We start from the raw sequence: 18,569 nt of genomic DNA on the forward strand, positions 1-18,569 counted from the left end.
GATGGCTGTTGAAGACCAAACACCCATTTAGAAAGGTGCTTAAACACCAAGCTTGGTGTTAAGTGCACAAGCAGCCCCTTCTGGGAGTTTTCAGTGAGAACCGAACTGGAAGCACAACACAAATCTTACCTCTTCACCACTTTGCTAGTGATAACTTGTTTTAGAGCTCCCTTGGTCTGCTACCCATCCTCAGGAGGCAGCTCATTCTGGGCTCAGACATGGCAGTGAAGAACGGTTAGTCCTGCTGCCCCTATGTGCTCCTGATAGCATTGGCTGTAGAAACAGAGCTGATTTTCTATGGCAAACATTGCACTACAGACAGTAAGATGTGTCAGTGCAGTGCCCTAACGCTGTGCACAGGTAGGACGTGGTGCTACAGTAAACACACAGAAATGTGACAGAGTTCCTGGGCTTTCAAGGAAAAATAAATTAATCTCTGAGAGGTTTTTCAAAATACTCAAGACAGTTTCTAAATGCAACACTTGGCAGTGATAGCTCCTTTGCCTGAGTTAATTCCTTGGTGATGCTTACCAGACTTTGCTTGATCAATACATACTTGAGTCCAACCAACGCTCTCTCCTGAATGACACATGTGAAACTCTTCTAAGTTGTAGTACATGAGTCCTTTAGCTCTCACTAAGGATCTTCCACAAAGCAGCAGCCCCACAGACCACAGGGGAATGTGAGCAGGCACTCTTGGAGAAGCTGAACGTACACAGAGCCAAGCTAAAATGTCTCCAGTGTCCTCATTTCATTTACATCTCATTCATTATGGAAACGAGGTGTGAAAGTAGTTTCTAGAGCTACTTAGTGCAGACTTCACGTCAATTTAATACCTACTCTGGTTTTTCAAGTCGCTTACCTCCATAGAAATCTTATTCTACACCAATTATTTAGCTGCGTTGCTCAGACTTTGAATTCACTGGTGTATTAGTGCAGCTTAGTCTAAACTACTATATATTTAAGACTGCTGAAGAGGAAGCCTTTAAAATGAAGGACAAAAGTAAAACCTGATTTATAGGACCATCAAGTTTCTATCCCTTGTATTTATTCATGAAGTGTCTGAAAAGGCCAAACTGCTGCAGACTCACTCTCTTTGGTTAACATGCCTACATCAGCCTATCAGTTTAGCTACTCCCATGAAAAGAGATTCAAGCATGAAAATAAGGAGTCAACTGAGAGAGGAGAAAAAAAAAATAGGTAATTAATAAGACTCACAGGAGACTGCTTGCTATCAGCCGGGCTCTTTATCAGGCTTAAGAGATTGCCAGTGGGAGCCACAGCTGCAAAATATTCAGTGTATGCAGCATCTATCCACTACCACTGCTTTTATGAGGGGCAGCAACAGTCAGCCTCCTTCATTTCCCAAACAGGATAGTCATGTGCCTGCCTGAAACACAAGCTTTCCTCCTGGAGATGCAACATGGTGTAGAAGCTCTTACTGAAAAGACTGGGCCCTGTGCTGTGAGAAAAGTAAATACACTCAAACACTGCCCCGATAGATAGATAGATTGATAGATCTATCTCTACAGGAAGTTGATGAATTCTGCTATTAGCAGATCAGTTAAGAGTGTTTGCTTGCATACAAATAACCACCATCCACTCTGTCTTCTCCTCGAGCAGGATCCTGCCCAGTGACTGTGATACACTGAAGAGTGTAGAGGAAGAGTGATGTCTCTCGTTTTGCCATAGATTTCCTATGTTACTTTGGGCAGAGCACTTAACCTTGGCCTTCTCTGTGTCAATAAGGAGCCCACCTTGCTCAGAGCACTTTGAGATCTATGGGCAAAGAGCACTCTAAATACTAGGTATTATTTATAGTACTGCCCTATGGATAATAGCAAACTACAGCTGTTAGAGACAGCAGGGACCTCTGAGCAAGCAGAAAGGCATAAATCTGAATGTCAGTATCCTTAGCATTGTAGCTGGCGGCTGTTTTGTCCTAGGAGAACATTTCAGTGGTTTGTGCTACCAGATGAACTTGCTGTTAGCTCTTCATCTTCCCCAGAGGCAGCGAGCACAGGAATCTGGATTTACCACAGCAGCTCCCTGGTAAAGCAGTTCTGACAGGCTGCTCCCAGCGTGGCTTGTACCTGCTCGTTCTGCAGGAGGAAGATTGGCCGTGCAGCGATGCTTCTGCAAGGCCACCTTGCACATCTCATCCCCACGGCCTGCCAGCTGAGCCTGGCCACGCTCACCCCCACCTCCACGCTGCCCAGGGAAAACCTCTGTGGACACAAGGCAGTGATGTGTAAAAAGCACCCAAAAATAGCTCCAGAAGTGGAGGACAGACTGCTACAGCACCAAGGCTGCCTCCCTCACCTGAGCGTTCACCCAGAGCTTGGCTGGGACCTGCACTGTGCTCTCCTCACTGCTCCACTGTGTCCTTGAACCTGCCCAGGACCGAGCAACCCAGGCCTCGAGGAGAGGGGCTAGAAGAAAGCTAAGACCATCTCATGTGTAAGTATTGATCTCCATTGTGATTTTGGGCACCTTTGCCCTATTTACAGCACCTTACTCTTTTAAAATTGTTTTCAAAGGCATTTAGCCAAACGTGGATCTTCCCAACAAGCACCAAAATCAGAAACTCACATATCAGGCTTTCAGGCTAGAAATATGCACGTGGATTTATTTGGAAATAGCTTCAAATCTTGGAAGGGTGACTTGGTGTAAATACATTTGTAGCATAACAAGTCGTTGGATGTTGTATCTTCTCCCCCCAACACTGCACAATGTAAAACTTTGTGACTAGATTGTGCCAACAGCCTTAAATCAGCGTTTCATCAAAGGACATGTCTCCATATTGCTGTCAGTCACTTTTAGGGTAAACGTTCTGACAGGGAAAGGAAAGAGGCGTTCAGAGTAGGAAAAAAGATGAAGCCACTAAAATGCAAATTTTATTCACAGTTGGCATGTTTATAAATATATATATATTACATTCTTACAATCTACAGTACATTCTAAATACAGAGGGATTCAATCTAAGTGTTTGTGGGATGGAGGGTGTGGATTAAACTGAGCAACCTAGATTCAATGACAGGAAGAGACTTAATAATAAAAGGAAGGTAAGGACTCACTCTGGAAAATAAAGGAAAACTTGAAATATAAACTGGATTTTAGTTAGTGCTTTGGCACTTTGCCTCTGGTCATTGGAGACTGCTTTTGGACCTCACAAAAAAATGCCATGGTTTCAGGGCTGGAGGGCACATCGGATTCCAAGGGTAATCACTGAAATCCTACCGTATGTACATCCTTATCAGAGGAAAACAAAAGATAATCATCACCTCTGGGAGGAATAAATGTTATCTACCAAGTGTAGCTGTTCAGGTTTCAATGTTGAATGTGCAGCACTCCTCTGTGACCTGCGAGTGCCCTCGAAACGTGCAGAGCAGGGGTCTAAAGAAGCATGAGCAGGAGGAACCAAACAATCTGACCTCTACCAGGGGAGGGGATGGACAAAGAGGCAGTTGCTGTTGGTGTCCGAGTTCAGCACTAGTTACACTTACCCAGGAGAGAGTGGCCAACTTTGGCAAATGACACCATGCAAAGCAAGTACCCGCGTGGTACCGACAGTGTCTGTGCTTGGCAAGGACACACCGTGGAGAAGAGAGTGTGCATGGAAGGGAGGGAAGAAACCACACGCTTCCAAAGTTGACCGATGGTAGGAAGTGCCCTCAGGATACCAGGTGGGGAGGGCTCCAGGGAAAGGGCTGGGAATACAAATCTGAAACAGGACAATCAAATAAAGTGGGCTTTTAAAAATACCTTGTTCTCTCGAACTTTCCAAAACAGACCTTCCTTTATCCGAGTGATATTCTTGGTATAGAGTATATCTTCTATTTTACAAATTAAGAAAGACTGAAAATTGGCTGGCAGAATTTATTACCTTGGCATCTACTTCAAAAGAGAGTTTCAGTTTAACTGTGTATGTGTATCCATTCTCAGTGCTTGGGAGGCAAACGTGCTGGTTTGTAAACAGCCCAGTTACTCCATTTCCCCTCCAGATTCTTTGGAAACTCAGGACTTTTCAGCTCGGGGAGCTACTTTGCTCACGCTGTTGGGTTTTGTCAGCTTTAAATTAATGTTCTTGGGTGGGTATTCTCTGCATGTGGCATGAACGACATGCTCTCTTCGTGGATCTATTTATTCTGAGACTGATTTTTTGCTTTTAACCAAAGCTTGCAATATCGAACAGTAGAGCTGTGCAAACTTTGTAATATCCAAACTGCAGTGGAGTTTGTTATATTTATTGATTTCCTGGGAAAGCTCAGAGATTGAGACCATATTATTTTGCTAAGATTTTTTTTCATGTTACCATGCATCAAAAAACCCACACACATCTCTCTCACTTCCATCTCTGAGCACAGAAAAGACTTGAATTTTAAGAGCTGTCCAGGATCTCTGCTCTCCCAGCTGCTTTTGGGTGGCTTCTTGGGGCTCCATTGAGTTATCCACCAGCTGATTCTTGTTATCAATAGAACGTTTTGCCCCACTACCCAAAATTAAAGGCAGAAGGTGAGTGAAAAAAACAAACAAATTAACAAACCAAACAAAAAAGTCTTTATGTGTCTCATTACACATTTTCATGTAATCTCTCCATATAGTTTTTAAGTTCTTTGCACTCCCCCAGGTCCATGTCCTGGCAGACCCATTTAATGTCATCCTCGCTACTCATCAAGATTGAATTGACAGTGGGACAGCCATCATCAGAGGAGATGGTGGTAAAGGTGGTGAATTTAACCCGTTTCCTCTTAGAGGTAGGAGAAGTAGTAGGTTCACTTTTCTGTTCTTTCCCTTCAGTGAATGTGGACTCAGTAGACCTGAAATTTTGTCCATTAATATTTTTGGCGGCGTTTGTGTTGAGGAGATATTTGCTCTCTTCATAGTCCACTCCTCTGTCAATGGCTGTGATACGTTCATCTTGTTGGGATGAGAAATTTATGTGGTTCTCCAGAAGTTCTGTCCTGTTGCTCAGCCCAACCCAGTCATGAGAGTGGCTCATGCCTTCTTGTTCTTCAAAGGGAACTTGTTTGTTTCTGTACTTCAAAGCAAAAGTGACACAATTGATAAGGAAGACCAGAATTGCCAGGCAAAAGACTCCCAGAAGAGCATACATCCCTATCTCCAGATCGCTGAGTCCCCTGGGGGTCTGGACTAGGTCACTCTCTTCCAAGTCTCCATTGTTTCTTGGCAGGTCCACCTGTGCAGGGAAGCTTGTGAAATCTATGGGGATGTTCTGCAGATGACTGTCATCATCCAGGAGGCTTTCTCTGTCTTCTTTTTTACTTAAGATGGACCTTTGAGTGGTGGTTCCTCTGCCTTGCTCCTGGCCCATTGAGGAGCTGTAATACTGGCCATCGAGCCCACCTCTTTCCTGCAAAGTGGTTTTCTGACGCCGGCCACTGGCATGATTTTCTAGGTGGCCACCAGCACCCCTGTGTTTACTGTCACTGACGTTAGGGTTGGCATCGCTCTGCCCAAACTTCACTTTAATGCTACCGCTTCCAACAGCGAGGATGCTCTTCCTTTTGGATTTCTGGCACGATTCACTGATAACCATCTCCACCTTCACCAGTGTCCCCTGGCCTTCCGTCTCTGCAGCAATCACAGGCCACTTGAATTTGGGGTCATGGTGAATGGAGACAACCTCCTCATCCAGAGATGTAGCTGACAAGGAGAAGTCTTTGGAGTCGTAAACATCCAGGGGCATGACAGACCCATCACTGAACTGGATCCAGCAGCTGATGGCTGCTTCCTATAATATACAAAACAAATACACACTCAGAATAAATGCTGAGGGAACAATGTTCTGTCCTGCTCTGTTCCCCCCTCCTCAAAAGATCCATATACCATTTACAACCAGAAAAGAAATAAAAAGGGAGAGCAAGAAAATTAGTATCTTGCAAAATGTGAAAAGAAATACTAGTTTAAAACACTCATTGGTAATAAGATTTGTTTCCCCAAAGGTGCTTAAAGGAGCTGTATCCCCTGGGCTCTGCAGATTCTGCTTCAGCACCATAATAAATTGCATGTCAGAAAGCATTACCAGCGACTGAGATCATTTACTGTTGTATATTTAAATGGAAAAAAAAATTACATTATTTCTAAACTGCTTAAAATACAAAGTCTCCTCTTATTACACACAACACATGTTAAAAAATCCCTAATATAGCAAGCAGGTCCATACATGGCTCCATACCTTCAGTCCTTGATTTTTGTCTCTCAAATTAAATAAGTGTTTTGTACAAGCAGAGGGAAGCAATCAGTTGCTTCTTTAGGAAATAGCCAGGGTAATTTTCATGCTTGTTAGCAATCAAAAGCAAGACAATAATAAAGTTTAATCTTGTGTCACAGCAATGCGGGTTGTATACTTCAGAGTGTGTGGAGGCTTATGGAATGTAAATGGGTCAGACTTGAGTACTAATGCTGTACTTACATGTGTGTAATGGTGCAGCACTCCTGGGCACCCTGCCTTTTGCTTTCTAACTTGAAACATTTAAAGTATTCTCAGGTTTCAGAAAACATGTGCTCCCATTTCTCAAAATCACATCCTCTAAGGACTCTCAAAGGACTATTGAAAATTGTTGTGCTACCTGAAAAAATCTTGGCAATTATACATCAGGCATCTACAGACAAAATTTACATTACTCTCCTGGACTAATTCCTGCTTCTTATGGTCTGACAGGCTCTGTTTTGGCTGGGGTACTAGCACCTTATTAGACATTGGAGAATCCACACCAGAAAGACTCTTGGCTTGACGAGTGGACTCTTTGGTGTCTAAAATGAGGTGCGCTCTTGTCTGGTAAGAGTCAGGATCACCCTGCTCTGAGAAAGAGCCTGACAGACAGACAAACACCCAACCAACAGATTAATGACCATACTTGTGGAAAGCATGATTCTAAAAGTCTTGTTCCTTTAAATGGGCCATTTGTCAAACAGACGTTTTGGTATGTATTTTGTTCTGAATTTGTTTACATTCTAATTCAATATATACACAGAGAATAAATATGTATTATTATCTTTTAAATTGTTTCTAGCACACAGACGTTCACCTGCTCAGATCCTGGAGAATCAGCCTCCAGTCTTTTGGGATTGTATCGTGCATAATCTAGTGGCCTGATTCTGAAATCCTCCCAGCCATAAAGCTCCCCTTGCTTCAATGGGAGATTTACTTCCCTCTCTATTTCAGGACAGAGCCCTAAGACTTTGCTGACACTATCATAAATCCTGGCTTTGTGTTTATTAATCTTTGGATATTTCTTGAAGGCCGCATAGAATTTGTGTCATCAACTCTCATCCTCCCACTGTGTTGCTTAAAGCTGCATAATCATTTGGTAATTTTGCATCGCTTTGATTAGAGGGAGTGTGCTCTGAAAATCACATACTGAGCAATGGAAGGAACCAGATGCCTTTCAAAACAGTCAGTCCTTGAAGGCTGGGAGGTGCACCTCTTCCTCGCTGGTTTAAGACTGGGCCAATGTTGCTCTGACTGCACCTCTGCATCCAAAGAGGGCCTCACCTAGACTCCATTTCTGGGAACTGAAATGTCACTGTTGGGCAGCATACTGGGACAAAATGCCATCAACCCCAGCTTTTGGGCTGATTTCCAGGTAGGTGGTTTAGCTCCCCATGTCAGCAATGGATTAGCTCACTGCCCTTATTTCTAGCTGCCTGGCATTGATTTCTTAACTCCTGGAAGACTATGGGAGCCTGATTTTTATCACCCTATAAAGGCAGCCGTTCTGCATTATTTCTCACCATGCCTCCCAAGGATAAGACTCTATAATGAATTAAAGCATCTCAACAGTTGGCCAGATTTCAAAAGTGCATGCCATGATCATTTACCTTTGAAGCTCAGAACACGTTTAAGCTTTAAGAGCACAGTGCATCCTTGATGTAAGTCCCAGACTGATGAACTTGGGTTGAAAAAAAGTTTTACACTTCAAGTATAGGTAGAAGCACAAGGACAAATATTAAGCACAGACTGACAGGGACACAGCATAGTCCCAAAGCCCTTGGTAGCTGCTGGTTCCCTAACATAGGGACTAAGAATAACAAGGAAACAAAACTTGGTTTATGAAATCATGAATCAGGAAATGAGTCAATGATGCTGATTCATATTTTAGCAATGAATCAGAATGAAAGGGATATTCCCTAACTTCTTAAAATGCTCACAGGAAGCAACTAAAGGAAGAAGAGTTTGGCACGATGCAAAACACTTCTCATTTAAAGATGTGCTTAAAGGGTTGCTTTGGTTGCCTGTGGTGGGGGGCTGAACTTGGCAATCAAGTTGGTAATATGTCCTGTGATCTAGTAGGTGCTGGATGGGGCAGAAGAGGGGTGGGTGTGTGTGTAAGGGGACTGCTGTTATTTAGACATGGTGCCACTTTTGGTTTTCTGTTAGAGCACCTGGTGGCCTTCAGAAAAAAACTGCCCATAAGGGAACTGTTTTATTAGCATGTTATTAATAAAAATCTGCTTGATCCCATCAGGTTATAAGGTTGGGTGTAGTGAATGAGAGTGTTGTCCCTCTTTCCCACAGAACATGTACCTGCTTTGGAGACTGGAGCAGCTCTTGTGCCACTGCTGTAGCAAAGATGGCCTTATTGCTTCCTGGGCTGAGCTGCAGAGAGAGTGACAGTCCAGTCACCAGCTGCACTCCCAGGTCAGTTATTGTCACCTTCTCATCCAGAACTGTCACCGTCTTCTCAGCCAAGATAGCATCTGAAAGGGGGGACAATATCTGAAAAGAAAAAATTGAAGTTAGCAACAGCCATCTTGCACAGAACGAAGCCAAATAGCTACATGGAGCTACTGTAATACTGAGGCATGGAATTTATGTCAATGGGAAGAATTACTCTTAGCAGATGGATGACATTGAAATATGACTAAAAAGCAGCTAGTCACATTTTATAACTCTTCCCCAATAATTGGGTGCTTACGGCATCTTTCACCAACATCATTCTACTCAGCTACACCATCACCTCTGTGCCATGCTGACTGCATCTCTTTCAGATAAATTAACTATGTGTAAATTTAATCCTTATGTGAAATGCAATCGTTTTATTAATGATCATGGCTTTACGTAGCATATATAAAATGCAATCAGTAGATTTATATAAAATCCACAGAACAAATGGCGTTTACTTCTCCCCTGCAGAAAGCAAACTAATGTATTGCTACAATAAACACTCATGGTACTTAAATGGTATATACAAAATTGACAGAAAGCTTGTTTTTGTTAAAAAAAAATGTGCACAGAGGTCAGTGCACTGATACATGACATCCAAAGATGCTCATTAGCAAGCATGTTGAATCTAATGATCCATACAGAGTACAAAGCATTTTAGAAGCAGTTTATAACAGATATCCTTTAAATATAACTTGCTCTCAGCCTCCTACCCTTGGATTTTTCTTTCCACAGTTTTATGTGCATTTAGAGGAGCACTGTAAGTCCCAGAGCTTTGGAAAGCCATTCAGAAAATCTTTACAGATTTTGCAGAAAGTCAGAATCTCAGACTCCCTTTCTGCAGCCCTGTGTTATTGACAGGTGTGGTGGTTTTCTGCCTTGACAGCTTGGGATGATGAACATGTTTGGAGAGCTGGATTTTTTCTCCTGTTGAAGTACTTGTTAACATGTTTTCTACTCTGTAGTATCACTGGATTAATCTCTTCTTTTTTTTTTTTTTTCTCTTTTCTTCTGGGACTCCACTTTCCAGGCCAGTGTTTCTTGGCAAGAACTATACATGTAAAGCTGCATAAGTTTAGGTGAATTACTTCAGCATACCACGTATACAGTGGTATTTATAGGCTGTATTCTTGGCCGTATTGGCTGACACTCACCAAATTAAATCTCCATCCCTGGAGAACATAGTTTGGTTGTCACTAATCGGTTGGTCTTTTAACATCATTCTAGAAGTACCAATTACTGCTTTATGCATATTCTGAAATGTACCCTAACATTTCTATTTTGTAACACACTGCTTGGGCTTGCAAGGTCTGCAGGGATTTGATCCCATGGGACTCATTCCAGTCTCCGTTCCTCAACCAGCACTAGTTAATTTTTACCTTACCCTTTGTTCTGTCACTGTAGGCTTTGAGAAGACTGAGCTGTTTCACTAATTCATGCCTTGTGCTAGCCCATACACTGCCTTCCAGGGTCAAAAAAAGCCTTAGACAATAATAATCAGAAACAGCCTCCAAGTACACAGGCTGGGCTAAATTTACTATAAGTGCCATCTACGGACTTTGGGGTGCAAGATAAGAAGAGAAAATCATCTTTCCTGTGGCTTTCAGTCCTTGCTGCAATTCTGCTCCATTCAAAAATTTATGGTTTCAATTTGTGTTGCTAACACAAGAAGCTGCTGTACACCTCAGCAGAACCTCAGTTCCCAGAGTTATAGGTTAGTGGAGAAAAAGGAGTAAGCAATTAATTTTCCCTACCTGGATTGTCGTCATTCCAAGCTCTTGCCCAATCAAAACCTGTCCGTCCTGTAGCTTAGCAATTCTTGGCTCCTCCACCTGCATGAAGTCACTCACCAGGTCAGTAATGTCAACCTGCCAGTCAGAACCCAGTAAATAGCTCAGCTGGCCCCCAGGGTCTGAGGCTTCGGCCACAAACTGTGTCAGAACTCGCACCATGGCGTGCTGGTACTGAAGGGCACAGCCTCTTCCCTTACGTTCATCCTCTTCTTCATCATCACTGTCCCTGGCTGGTCTGGGAGGACACCAAGAGTAAAAAATTAATTTAAAGTGGTGATGGGAGAGCTTGCAACAGGAGAGCTACTGCTGACAGAAATCTGCAGCCTAGTTGCTGGAACAAGGGACCTCTTCCCCCTTGCATTGCTCTGCTGAAGCTGCTTCCTTCAGTGCATTTCTGAAAGCAGTCTGGTTCCCTCACTTCTATCTTATTGCCCATGTTCATGGTTGAGACAACCAAGCTCCCCAGATCACCAAAACAGCTGCTGAAATCACCAACTGGCTTGCTAGCTTTGCTGACACGCTGTCCTCTCCAAATGTCTCTAGTTATTTTCCATGTTAATTCCTTACTTTCAGGACCTTAACATAGTTTTTTTTTTTTTCCTGGATCTTCCCATAAACATCTTTGTGGTGCCATGGAAATCTCCTCTGTCTGCACTTACACACACATCCCTTCCTGTATGGCATTCAGGTTGAAATCACACCTCCATTAAACTTCCCATCTCTTTGCTGTGACATGAACAGAAACCTGATAATAAATGATGTCTTCACAGGTAAGAAGTATCTACTTTAGCCATTTTCTGTTCTTGTTCTCAACAACACTGTCAACAGATAAAATGTCTAGATAAAAACAGATGCCTGTATCTATTCTCTGTCCTGTTGTTCACATTCCACTGACCTGTGGGCATGGATAGTGTCTTTAAATCCCTGGTCAATCAGCGTCCTGACTTTGGGACACTGATCGCTGCCACAGGACCCTACAGTGATATGAAACAGGTAAGTACTAACTGTGACCATTAACAATGAATAAATTAACTGGCAGGACCTAGGAACCAGGCTGGAGACGGATCAGCCTGGCCAGAGCTGGTCCTTGCTGATGTCTCCTGCTGCCTCATGGTTGATCCTGCCTAACTTGACCAACTGGCTCTTTCCATCTCAGTCACTGGAGCTATGAAAGGAAAATGATTTCCAACGTGGGCTCGTGCAACCTGCAATTTCCATTTCCCTGGTAAGTCCAGTGCAGGAGCCTATTGAATAAATGTCTGATGACCTTCAAATTTACACTGGAATTGCATTAAGGCCAAATGAGCATGTTCAGATCCACTGGCCCTGACAGGTCTTTGGCAAGTGCACAGCACAGAATGAACATCTTCTAATGAAACCTACCTCTTATTAGAGATGATGGGGACTCTCCACCCCTTGATCTGATTTAGTTCTGTGTCAGAGACCTCTATCTGCAGCGGGAGACGAGGAACCCAGACTGTCATTTCTAAAGGGGCACTCAGATGCTGGTAAGTGAAATTAACTATGACATTCACTTTGCCTTTCATTTCCTTCCCATTGACAAAGACATAGTCACATCTGTCAGAAACCTGAAAAAGGGAGAAAGAAAAAAAAAATTTAATGAGTCTCTTCACAAATTATAAAGTACACCACATGCTGGGAAAGTGAGTGGGAAGAAGAGAAAGGATATTGGTTTAAACTAGCTCCAAGTTCAGAGGACAACCAGGAATAATAAGAGAGGTGCCTGGCGTGCCCTTAATAGCCTGTATAATTTGGCATAATTTTAACAGGCAGGCTTTTTCTGCTATAAACATTTCCAGTATAATCTAAGATGAAAGAACAGCTCCTTTCTGTCCTTAATTCCTTCTCCAACACTAGTTTAGTCCTACTGAAATGACACTGAAAGAAGATTCTGCTCCTTTCCCCAAAGCTCAGTCAGACTCTACTGTCCTCCTCTGTTTTGTGTGCAGCCCAAGGAATACCACATACCTGTGGGGAGGAGCAGGGACCTGCCTGGATACACAGTTGACTAGGGGACAAATTTCCCTAGTCAACTTTGAACTGGGACAAAGGGCTCTTCAGGAGTCTTGTTACAGGTGCCAGGGCATGGGGTGATCACATCAACCAAAAATTAATCACAGGGAGGAGTTCACTGATGCCCAGTGGTGTTCACTGGGGCCAAACAGCTTCACCTCTGCTGCAAGCCTGGCAAAGGTCTCACACGATGTCCTGCTCAGGTTAGTCCTGATGTCACTTCATTCATCCACCAGCTCTGGCCATCAATATTACTGAGTTACTAAATCTCACTCAAGCAATTTAACAGCAACTGCAAGGATCTAGGTGAGCTGACAGGGCTTGTTCATTACAGCTAGTTAAAATATATGAGTAAATGTAAACGTCAAATAATTTATTAACTACCACTTTAATGTGCTGATGATCTGAAAGAATGATCTATTAAAACCCTGAACTCTTTTCACAATCCATTACCAATCAGACCTTCTATTCCATTCTGAAGATGTATTTAATATTTCAAACTCCAGAATGCATAGTCTCACCCTCATCTGAATTTAATGCCGTTTTCTACTTTTCTGTTTAAATGCTAAATGAATTTAAATCATATTTAAATATCACCAGCTTTTGTGGGAAAATTTGCATTCATAATATTATTATCTTTAAACAACAACCACCACTCTTACAGACAGATCCACAGCCAATCCATTTCCATCCTTGCTTGTCTGAGCCTAGGTAATGTACCAAAAAAGGTTATCATGACTCTTGCAACGTCTCTCTTGCAAGCAATGTCTGTTCTAAGATCAAAATCTTATAGTTGCCATTGGTTTCAGCAGGGAAGTAACGAGTTTATTTACAGGCTGAATTATGTTTTTCGGGACATTCTCATGTTAGCATTTTTCACACTAGCTCTTAATGGCTCCTGTCAGGATCCAATCTCATTGTGCTGCACAGCAAGAAAACCTAGTGGCTGTCAAAAAAGCCTCAAAGCACAGGAGTATGCAAGGCAAACACAGCACAGACAAGTCCCAAGGATTCTGGGAGAAGCTTCCTGGGAGCCTGCAGGAATGGCTCTAGGGAAGGCTGAAGCCATCAGCACAAGCCCCTGCTGGGAGCAGCACGTCTGGGCAGCAGCCAGAGAGCAGATGCTCTTCTTGCATCCTTGCAGAAGGCCCATTAATGGGAGTGCAATATTTTCAGGGCAAGAACACCATTGTAGTTCCTACCTGAAACATCTGATAGCCTGTCTGGCAGGTGGGAAGTCAGGAAACCTGCAGGTAGTGCCAGGTCCATCTGCTCCGTCTCCTGCCCCATGGGGTATCTTGCTTCCCTAAGTGGAAATCATCTTCCTCCTTGCTGGCACTGTGCTTATCCCTGTTGCTTTCTTGTACTGTAAGTGCTGTTCCTTCCCAAACCAGACCACTCTCTATGGGGAGTTATCCTCCCTCTGCTGCTTTCACCTTTCCTCTTTTCCCTGGGAAGAAAAGCTGGGCAGAGTCTCAAAGTGCTGGATTTCCACCTGACAGGGGACAGATGAAAGCTGAAGACAAAGTGGCCCCAAGGAAAACATTCAGCCTGAGGGCTGATGGCCCTGAGGCCCTTCACTTGTCTCTGTGGTCTGCAGGCTGGATCACTGCACAAGGGCATGGAGACAAGGATTTTCTTTAGTGGTGCATGGGGCCAGGGAATAGCTTTCAGGTGACATCCTCACCACCTCTGCTTCCAGCTAGCAACAACTCATACCATACCTAGTTAACACATTAGGCAATTAAATGCCTCCATGGCTGATCAACCTGGGACTGAAACAATTTCTGAGTGATTTAAGGTAAGAGGTAAACTTCTGGGTCCTGCAGTGTGGAAATCACAGTTGTGAGACATTTCCAAACCACCGTGGTGTCCTCTGCAGAGCAGAGAGCTGAGGCCCTGGAGCTCTGCTCCCCAGCAGACCTCTCCTGCCTCCCCTGCACGCCCTCTGCTCTGCACTGACAAGAGGGCTTTGGGCAGGGGACCTCCCAAACCTCCTCCATCCAGGCTAAAGCTTTGCTGTCCTTTGAAGCACATGTAGGATTTTGCTGTTCTGTGAAGAGCAGTTCAGCATGCAGGGGCAGGAACAAGGCTGAGACTCTCCCAGGCAATGAGGTAACTGCTGAATGATGCTAGTAAGAGATGAGAATCGGACTCTCAGATTTTAAATTTAAATTTTGTTACTGCTTGAGCAATAACAAGAGAAAGAAAATCTGGCAGGCAAACAGACCTGAGTTCCAACTTTATCAGAGTTTACTACAGAAAGAGAGAGTTAAACAAAGAATCTAAAAACCCCACAATATGAATGATTAGACAAATAACATGACCTTGTGCTTTCAAGATTATGATTTATAAACCAAACTGATGGTCAGGAAAAGAATGACTAGGCTTGGGCAACCCGCTCCTGTTTCCCCTTCTGTAAGTGGCAACAACTATGAGCTCATTCAGTTCACAGCCAGCCCTTCACTGTTGGAATGAATAAGCATCACTGTTCTGCTGCAGTGTGCATGCAGTCCTAACAGAGCAACATCAAAACATGGTGCAAAATACAGTACATTTTCATAAATCAAGCCAGGACATTCCAAAACAGGTCATCAATGGGAAGGCGGATTCGCCAAGCCTGTGTTACTGCAGACACGTCCAAACCATTCATCTTCCAGCACGAGAGAAAGACTCAAAAGAAAAAATCAAGAAAGAAAAAAGACAAATCAAGCTTCTCTCTCCCTTTTGAGATGGAGTTCTCTAACCTGTTTGCTGGGAATGAGTAACTATTTTGTGGAATGAGTTCGATGGGACTCAGCTGAGCCCCTGAGGACAAATCTGCACATGAGCAAGGACCCATCAGAGACAGCTCAGCAGCTGGTGGGGTCTGGGCAGGAGGAGTGAGCAGGTCCCCCCTTGGGTGGCTTCTCCACGTGGACGTTGGTGGGGGCAGCACAGAGAAGCTTCTGCTGCCACTTCCTTTTCTGAGCCTGCAGGTCTCCTGTGCAGTCTGGAACGGATTTCAATTCCTCAGTCTGTCAAGCAGATCCTTTTCTTTAGCGTTAATTCATACCAACAGCCTTTAACTCCCAAGCCTCCCTCCTGTCCTACAGCTCTTGCTTTGCACGCCTGGCCACACACACCAGAAATGGCCGAGGTTCAAGTTTATTAATGGCAGGAATAAGCAACTGCACACAGCCTCAGACGTCTGTGTGTGTGAGGATGGAAACTTCAGGCTCTGTACTGAACCAACACACGGCTCCCCAACAGGTATTACGGGAATTACAAGGTTGCAAAAGCTCGGTCCCCAAACAGACAGGTTTCAGAAAACTATTAAACACATCATAAAATGCAATAGGAACTACAAAGGGGCTGGAGCAAGGTGAATGATTTGTAAGGAAAACCAATTTGTTTTCTTTTCAAAATCTGGTGAGTCCCACCCGTATCTCCTTTTCCTTCCCACCCACCCTGGAGTTTTGGTACCTCAGGGATGGCAGCTCCAGTTTTCAGTAAAGGTGATGGGGGCTTGAGAGAAAGAGTAGATTTTTACTGCTAACGTACTACTGCTGGAATATATCTCTCTGTGGTGTGGCCACTGTAATTCAAGGACATTATAATGCCATTAAACCCTTCTGGTGCTGTGCTCCCTTGCTAAAGCCTTTATGTCACCAGAGCTTTTCACACATCTATGCGGAGCTGCCTTCCATTAATTAAGGGAGGCTGTACTTAGTGCTCACGAGATGCTCCAGAAATTCTCTCAATACAGGGGACTTTTATCTCTTGAGGGAACTGGGGTTTCAATGGCTTTTTTGGGCATGAACTTAGTAGGTTATAAAAGTGCTTTGGGTTTCATTTGGCTCCTGCAGCTCCACCTCTTTTTGTTCCATCAGTGGAGAACTCCGACAGCTTCCCCTGAGTCACACACACATATCTAATCTCCGTGTGCCAGGGCAGCAGAGGTCAGAGGTCCCTTATTGCCAGCTCAGCACAGAATTAGGAATGAGATTTCTAAGTGCACCATGTACATACCAAACACGGAGCTTCTGGCAAGCTGGATGTCGAGTTCAATCATCACTGCTACAAAATGTGCAAAGTGGAAGATTTCAAATGTGCTCAGCACTGCATTTAATTCAAACTCCTGGTCCTATTGTCAGAAACGGGAACAGAGGCAAAGTCACTGCTGCTTCCTACCACAAAACCCTCACTGAAAACCTGTTCCTCAGCCCCACGTGCAGCTCTCTACATTGGTTACCCCAAAACCGAGCCCAAAACTCAGCTGGTGGCCTTGCAGGTGTGAAAGTGCTGCTGCTGTATCACCTCAGTACAGAACTGCTTCCCTGGGAGATAAATCTTGACCAGAAAAGGAGGCAGGATTTTGTGCTTACTTAAAAAGCCTTTTTGTGTTAATATGAGAAGAAGTCAGTGCTATCTTTTAAAACACCCCACATTCTGTATGCTCTTCGGGTGGGATCACAAGCAAGAAAAATTAGTTTTAATTAATTTCTCTTATTTCATTTCACAGTTTGCTAGACTACCTGTGGAAGAAAACACTGAACTCTTTGAAGCCTTGTAGTAGCAGGACTTCAGCCAGCCTGGGAAAACCATGGAAAGAAACAATGAGGCCACTCACAAACCACACGTGATCCCTATCACACGTCCTCCTGCATCCAGTTTTCTCCAGTCAACATTGTTCCCAGCCCTTTCCTAAAAGGATTTACTGCTTCTCCCATTACCCATTTGCAGAGGTTGTCTATGGCAGATATGAATTTGCGTGGCTGACTATTCCTTTGGTCCCATAAAATCTCTGTTAGCTTTAGGCTGAATAGAATCCAAAGATGTAATGGGAGGGAGGGAAAGGGGAACGTACATCATAACTCCCAGAAGAGACACCCAGCATTTCACTGTTAGCCCTCAGAAAGAGCTGCAACAGTCTTTCCCCACCTCATTATCATTATTACATTCCCATGGGAAAATGGTAAAACCCTCACAGGAAACTGCTTTTCTGCTAGAGTAATTCTGTTGGAACTCTTACAAAGTCACAGCTAATAAGTCTTTGAAAATAAGATGTACCTAGAGCAGTTCTGGTTTAGGCATTTCAAGGGTGGCCAATTAGGCAAGTAAATCTCTGATATTTCCACATAAAATCTGTATATTGGAAACACTCTGGGACTCCATCCCCACTCCAAGTTCCTGTAAGCAATCCCTCCCCCATACAAGCACTCTCCCTTTATAATATACACTTCAAACACAGCCCTGCCACCTTGGCAAGCTCGTGGGATCTCTTCTGATTTAGCACTGCACATATTTTCCTTGGTCTCCCAGCATAAATGGCGATATTTAGTAATGTAAGTTATGTTAATGAGTCCTGCCTAAATCACTGCTGTCAGAAGAAGAATGGGGGAGTCTCCTATAACCATTAAAAATGAATGAGGAGGGAAATAAATAAGCAAAAGCAGCTCATTTGAGCTATAAAAGACTCCAGAACACAAGCTGTGTACCAAGGTACAAAAGGATGAGGCCATTATTAGCTCTATAAGTCACTTATAAATGACCTGGGGGAGGTGGAGTCACCTTTAATCACCCACTCTTAACCTGAGGCGTTGGAGTGAGATTCATTACTGTGATAACTGAATCCAGCCTGAAATTAGGCAAGGCAGAGACAAATTACAATAATGAAGCAGCAGCACAGGGGGTAGATCAGCCCTAAGCCCACTATATGTCTTGAGTAGGGACCTGTCTGAGTCTGGGATTCTGTGAGGACCCTGAGGTCAAGAAATCACCATCCACAGATCTGGTGGCAGCAGCAGATCTGTTAACCACACGGGATGCTGCTGGAATTAGGAACAACCACTGAACAGCTGCTCTTGAGGAATAATTCAAGTACCTCCTGTGTCGCAGAGAAAAGAAAGATTTTCTTTGTTTTTTTCTCCAGAACCAGTAAAGGGAAATGGGTATCACATCAAGTTCAGGGATGCTTTTTGTGTTCCTCAGTTACCCAGTGACTCGCATGCTCAGCAGGGTAAACATCCCAAGCTGCTGAAAGAAGAATGACTTGGCTTGAACCCCAGTGA

General features: G+C 43.7%; 1 protein-coding gene across 1 annotated transcript in view; it reads right to left on the reverse strand.

Annotated features, from left to right (window-relative positions):
- Nucleotides 1–4,573: 4,573 nt before the first annotated feature.
- Nucleotides 4,574–18,569, reverse strand: part of LOC103777191 (transmembrane protein 132D-like) — a gene marked incomplete at its 5' end in the record, with an annotated part of 247,145 nt that continues 233,149 nt past the window's right edge. Inside the window, 4 exon segments of the mRNA XM_008944733.1 lie at nt 4,574–5,755; nt 8,552–8,743; nt 10,444–10,717; nt 11,866–12,071. Of these exon segments, the coding sequence (XP_008942981.1) occupies nt 4,574–5,755; nt 8,552–8,743; nt 10,444–10,717; nt 11,866–12,071 (1,854 nt within the window).

This window comes from Merops nubicus, unplaced genomic scaffold, assembly GCF_000691845.1.
Source record: "Merops nubicus isolate BGI_N331 unplaced genomic scaffold, ASM69184v1 scaffold9277, whole genome shotgun sequence".
NCBI lineage: Eukaryota > Metazoa > Chordata > Aves > Coraciiformes > Meropidae > Merops > Merops nubicus.